General features: G+C 30.4%; 1 protein-coding gene across 5 annotated transcripts in view; it reads right to left on the reverse strand.

Moving 5' to 3' along the window:
* LOC142322376 (presenilins-associated rhomboid-like protein, mitochondrial) overlaps positions 1–4,605 on the reverse strand; it is a 33,324-nt gene extending 28,719 nt beyond the window's left edge. For all 5 annotated transcript variants that reach the window (XR_012755830.1, XM_075361391.1, XM_075361393.1 and 2 more), the window contains exons 1-2: positions 4,312–4,605; positions 1,250–1,374 (exon numbers count right to left, since the gene is read on the reverse strand). Coding sequence is in view for 4 of the 5 variants with exons in the window: in XM_075361391.1 (XP_075217506.1) it covers positions 1,250–1,374; positions 4,312–4,435 (249 nt within the window). In the remaining variant the exon portion in view is untranslated. The remainder of the gene's footprint in view (positions 1–1,249; positions 1,375–4,311) is intronic.
* Positions 4,606–6,635: the final 2,030 nt, after the last annotated feature.

The raw sequence follows: 6,635 nt of genomic DNA on the forward strand, positions 1-6,635 counted from the left end.
ACTAAAAAAACAATCTAAACCATTTTATGGTTTATCACTGCTCTCTTTTCTAAAAAATAATGTCGCATAGAAAGGAAACTTGTTAATTGCTACAGGCAGATAAAAGCAGTGACACTAAAGAATACTTCCTAAAGATATTATTAAGAGAAAGATTTGTGTAAAAATAGAATACATAGCAACCTATTTTAACAGTTTCTATATTAATATAGTAAATCGATGACTAGGTGAATGATTTGATAAAATTGTATTTAAATTAAACAGTTATAAAAATAAAATTAATTGTCAAAGATAATATTATAGTTAAAGATAATATTATACTTAGCACTTATACTAGCGCACAAAAACCATTACAATTTTATCACAATAATTGACATTGTATTAAATACATATAGAGAATACTCATATTAAGAGTTAAATTAACTAAAAGTTAAGTAAAATACAGAATGCATAATTTTTTGTCACTTATAAAATGATTCAGCTTAAAAATTTTCATGAAAAAATTTGTTTAAATCACTGGGGGCCAGATAAGGGCAGTATGGAATAAAATATTTAAAAAAATCCCCAACTTATTTCTTATACCAGTGAAGAAATATCAAAAGCCGCTTCCATGCATTGTTTATTGCTTTCTTCAGGCAGCAGGTCAATGAACTCATCGGTACAAATTTTTTTGTACTTTAGAGGTTCACTAACATATTTCTTACAACAGACTTTGAAAATCTGTGTATAATAAATAATCTGTCAATAATGAATGAGTTGCCGATTTTTATGAATCTCAATTAATATCAATTTTCTGATTCAGTTTTTCAGTCATAAGATAAAAATAACCAGAACAATTTTTCTTGTAAAATACTGTATGAATGATGAGCTGATCGTTTTTTATTAAATATGATTCCCATTTTCTCATACTTAATTTACAACCTCATATACACTTTTCTAATTTGACTATCGATTTCTTTCTACAGGATGAGCTTTTTTAGTAGAAAAAACTGGATCATCCTTTGAATTGCAAATTTCAGAGAAATTCAGTGTTTTACATGTATTTCATACAGGACACAATAGTAATGTATTTAGTCATGAAATTTGGCTTAGAATGAGTTAATGTAATGGAATGGTTTTTATTTTCTGGATGACCTTTACAGTTATTATTTTCAGTTATTTTTTAAAATATTAAATTTTAAAAAAGTATTTTAATTATTAAAAAACTATATATACTTATATAAAGTAAAACAAAAAAAAAAAAAAAACATACTGCTCCCAATGAAAGCCCAGATACTCCAAAAACAGATTTATATAATAAACTAGTTAATGAGGATATGCAACCAGCCGCCATGTACAATCCAACAAATTGTTCTTTGCCCAGGGCAGCGACAGTTCCTAAAAAGAACAAAAACATTATAAACAATGTAAACGATACCATAATTTCTTTTATTAATATATTTTTAAAGATAATGCAAATTATGTCCATAAATTTGATTACCACAGCAGAATGATTCCAAAACTATTTAACACCAAGTATAAAGAAAAATAAAATTTGAAAAAACCCACAGTGAAGTCAATATTTTGTAAATCCAAAAATACCATCTTTTATTTACAGTTTTATTTATTTATTGAATATAGATTTGCATACATCATATAATTACTGCATTCAATAACGTAAATTCATTTTAAAAAAAAGCGGCGGGTGTGAATGGATAATTTTGAATTATTCAGAGTAAATTCAAAGTTTATGACACCATTTAGTTTTCTAGTCATTGCCATTTAGTTACATGTCATATTGATTGGTCAGAAGTGTAGAATACATTAATATTAAACACATTTAAAAAACAAAATGGTGACTGCTGTGCTGTGAAAAAATAAATATAAAAATTATGGTGGCAGAGAGGCTATTGTGACTTCAGAACAAATTAATGACATGATTCAAATGTCTTTTGGCTATAAACAGTAAAATTATATTATGAATTAAAATGTATGGATTTAGGAGAAGAGGACTGACTACTTAGTACCTACAATCCAAGAATATCAATTACTGCACAACAAGATCTTTTTAGAAGCTGCAAACATGTCCTGGAACAGCAGCAGAGAAATTATTGGATCTTTAATTTATTTTGAAGTCAGTCAATTGCCTGGTTTCATGCTATTTATTCACAAATCCTTTCTTCTGTTCTATCCTAATCGTTCAACATTAGTATATTTATTACATCATTCATCCTCCATTGTCCGTTTCACACATTTTATAATCATCAACTCCTCTACAGTTTTTATCTTAACTACTTATCTCTCCATCACCAAACTATTGATCTCCATCAGCTATAAATTTATTCACCCCCAACCAACTTTGACTGTTAAGATTCTGCCAAAACTTTCTTTTCTCTCATGTTTCTGTTAAGATCTTTTCTTTAGCGATTTATTAAACTACCAACTTTCAACATCCTCTTGTAACATGATGTTTCAAAAATCTCTATTTACACTTTCCCTTTCTGGTTTTCCTATTATCCATAATTTACAACCATAAAACACTAACCCTACATTAATATTTTCAAAAATTGGGGTATGTGCTCCTTTATCTTGCTTCTTCATTAGCCTTCATTCAATCACAAACTTTTCACCTTATTATAAAATTCTTTTTATGGGGATCTTTAAAGAGCTGAGCATTCTCTCATTACCTCCAAAATAAAATTAATCAACTGAAGGCTAGAATTTGACAAGATTTCAATGGACCTTCTTTAAGATGTTACTGTGGATTACAGTGAAATTACATTCATGAATTCAAGAAAGTGTAACTTATCGATGGTTACTACCTACATTATGGTAACCTAAAATAATTTTTAAGTAAATGCAAGATGAATGGCATAACTTTAGTTTTTGCAGTTAAACGGTGTAAATATTTAAGTTAAATAAATTTAAATTTAATTACACATTCATTTAAATTGTCTGTTCTTGGCTGTAGAATTCTTAGCACCAGAAATACTTTTCACACTGATTGGTAATCATCTATTATAAATTTTAATTCTAATATATATACACAAAAATATCTTCCTCTTTTAAAGGTATTCTGATATTTGATACTCCAACGATTACCATAGGGTATTTAAGACAGTCAGTCATTAACCTACCTTTAAATTATTTTTAATTTTTTTTAGCTAATTCTCTAATGGTAATAGAATAAAAGTTCAGTAGTTAATTTTTCAAATTAAAAAAAGGAAAAATTATTCTGATATGGGTTTTTTAAAACCAATATGCAAAGCATTGTTTCAGAATTGAAAATATGGTTTAAATTTTGTAAAATAAAACAAATGGTACTTAAATTTTTAGTTAAATTTAAATGCACAAAGCAATTAAGAAGACTACCTCAGTTACCACTTGAAAATTGGTGATAGAACAAAATAACTGTAAGACCTGGTCAGATCATAACATTGAATATTTTTTTCTAAATAAAATCAATAGTTTGTTTTATCAAACTTTACCAATACACTGTCTGAATCAAACCAGTCAATTAAAACAATTATAATTGTTGGAAATAATTTCTCAAGAATTCTTGAGCTGTTTATTTAGCATATTGTAATTTCGCTGATCTACAGTAAGTCTATAACAAATAAATAAAGATATGCAAGTTGGTATAGTGTGAAAAACATTATTATATAAGTCAAGATATATAAATCAGTACACTATAATAACACTGTTACTAATGAACACATGCAAAAACAAAAAATGTGAACAAGCAAAGAATGAGTAACATTCATGATGTCAAAATTAGATTTTAATTTTATGGTCAGATATAAGCGTATCACTTGGCTTCTAAATTCAAGCAAATAATTTCAATTATATATATTTTTGTTAAGATACAAGGAGGCTTTGAAAACTGAATTCTTACTTCAAGACATAATGATAAACATTACTCTGATACTGTAAAAAAAACTATAGTAGTGGAGTTACGTAGTTTCTGAAATTTTATGACCGTGGATTACAAACTCAAACGGAAGCACTTGCAAGATTGCATCATTTGACTGAGAGCAAATGATATACACTGTACAATGAAAAATACAGAAAAGTACTTTCTTGTTATGAAATATATGTTACATAATAATGTCTTGAACCATATGGAAAATAGTGTTAGGACAGAAATTTATGAAAAGAATAAGATTCACTGAAAATGAATTGTCTTTTTTTAGAATTACCATATCAATACTAAATTTCCAATTTATATAATACAAAAAAAAAATAAAAAATAAACTAATAAAAAAATAACCTCAATATTTAAATTTTAATCTGATAATAAAGTAATAATGAAAAAGTTTTAATTGATTATCTTACCTTCAGAAAAACTATGCAATACATACATGTTTGCAGCTAAATGTAGAAATGAATAATGACTAAAAGTTGAGAGAACTAATGGCCAACACAAAGCAGCTGAAAAAAAAAAATTAATTATAGGCATGAAGAATCTGTCAAAAACCTATTCTCTTAGGGCTAATCACCGTTCTACAGTATGCAAAACTTTCGATTACGTTCTGAATAAAATAAACGAAAAGGCATCTGAGTGGATTCGCTTCCCACAGAATGCTCATGAGTTAAATGAAGCCAAGAGAAAATGGAGTTCTCGCTTTAAAATGCCGAGCGTAATAGGTGCTGTGGATTGCACGCACTTAGAAATAAATACGTCACTTTATTTGAGGTCTATAAATATCTTTTCTGACAAATGATATCGGTAAACATGTAACACATAACGATTCGTAATGAATAAGAGTTTACAGTAAAAATGGGTTTTTGTCAATATGAATAGCCTTTTGAGTGGTGGGAATTTTTATAAAATGTAGTTTTCTGAATCTACGTTCACTTATACTAACATATGTTACTAATCTGTGATTTATGACACGGGTTTTTCATCATATTTTGATGAAAACTGATGCTTACGGTTTTTTGAGACTCACAAGACCCCAGTACTGGAACATTATGAGGAAAGGGGCACGACAATAAACAGTGCGCGTTACAGTGAGATGCTTACTGTCAAGCTGAAGCCTGCGATTCGAAGCAAACGCCGAGGACTGCTGTCGAAAGTTTTTGTGTTGTTGCACGACAATGCCCGTCCACATACTGCTGCCCGCACTGATGAAAAGCTCCAGAAACTCAACTTTGAAGTACCGGCTCATCCTACGTACAGTCCTGATCTTGCCCCTTCTGATTACCACTTGTTTCGTCCTCTCAAAGAGGCATTAATTTTTTTTTGTTTTTTGAGGGCAAAAAACGTCTATGTGTTATCATTTTTTTATGAAAAAAATAAAATAAATTAAAAACTAATCTAACGGAGGTAGTAAAACTTAAAACTAATATCACGGGTAAACACAAAAGTAAATATAATTTAACAAGGTCCGAGATGGGTGCAAAACTCCCATTCTCGGGTAACAAAAAGACAAAAATAAAAAAATATAAAACCGCTAACATAAAACTTAGAACTAGGTTAAAAACTAAAATAGTAAAATTAAATAAAACTTAAAACTAATATAAAATTATATAATAAAAAATTAAAACTGAGTTAAAAGCAAAAATTAAAACGGTGAAATAAAACTTAAAACTATTATATTTACAGAATTACTTACAACTAATATCACTAAAATCTTACAACTTAAAAAAAAAAAAAACAAATAAAATTTGAGAAATTCCGATAGGGAGTGTAAAAGACTCCCTACTCGGATAACAAAATCAGAACACAGAACCAACACATATAAGTTCTTTCATTGACAACAAATGCACAATCAACTGTATCGTTTTGTTTCCATCCATCAATGTATACCACCGCGTCTGGGTTCATCTTGGAGAGAACACACTGAAATATTTGCTGGAAGACAATAAATAGTGTTGATTGTTTATTGTATGTCGTAAGGTCAAAAGTAAAATTTATAAGGTTTATTCCCCGCGGTGGATATGAGCAAGGATACGTTGGAAAGAATGACGGTGTGTAAACATTTATATGCTGCAGTAGACGTCGGGTACGAACACCTACTGATGCAGTACAATGTGGATGGTCCTCGTACTTTCTTAAATTAGGATTTCTAAAGAACGAGTCAAAAGCTGGGTGATTTGGCTGTCCTTTGAGACGAGCAAAATAAGATAATAAAAGCTGGTTTCGTCTATCCCGAAGTGATGGTTCACCACAGTCTACAAGATTTTGGGATTTCTGTGCCAAAAACTTCGTTTTGGGCACAGAAATCCCAAAATTCTACACACCCATCCAGCCGTAACCGGTCGTCAAAGCAGCCCGCTTCCGTTCCGCAAGCCGCGGCCGCAAACCACCACGAACCAACAGGAGACAGTCATCGGCGAAAGCACGAGCCGCGAACCTTTTCGGGAATGTCAGCCAAAGAAATCCGTCAAATACCAAACTACAGAGCAGAGAACCGAGAACGAAACCCTGCAGGATTCCCCCGATGAGGACCTTCCACAGAGAGCGGCGCATCTCCAAACAGAGCCGCACGGTTACACAAATAGTCTCAAACTATTTTGCGGTGGTCAATTTGGCCAGTTATTATTTTTAGTTTACCAGTCTGCATCAGTGAGCGTAGATTGTGTATGGAAATGTAGGTGATTTGCTTTGGTTTGACTTTGGACTTTGTATTTTTGTTATTTGTTTACGTAGTGTT

Source organism: Lycorma delicatula, chromosome 3, assembly GCF_047948215.1.
Source record: "Lycorma delicatula isolate Av1 chromosome 3, ASM4794821v1, whole genome shotgun sequence".
NCBI classification, from domain to species: Eukaryota; Metazoa; Arthropoda; class Insecta; order Hemiptera; family Fulgoridae; genus Lycorma; species Lycorma delicatula.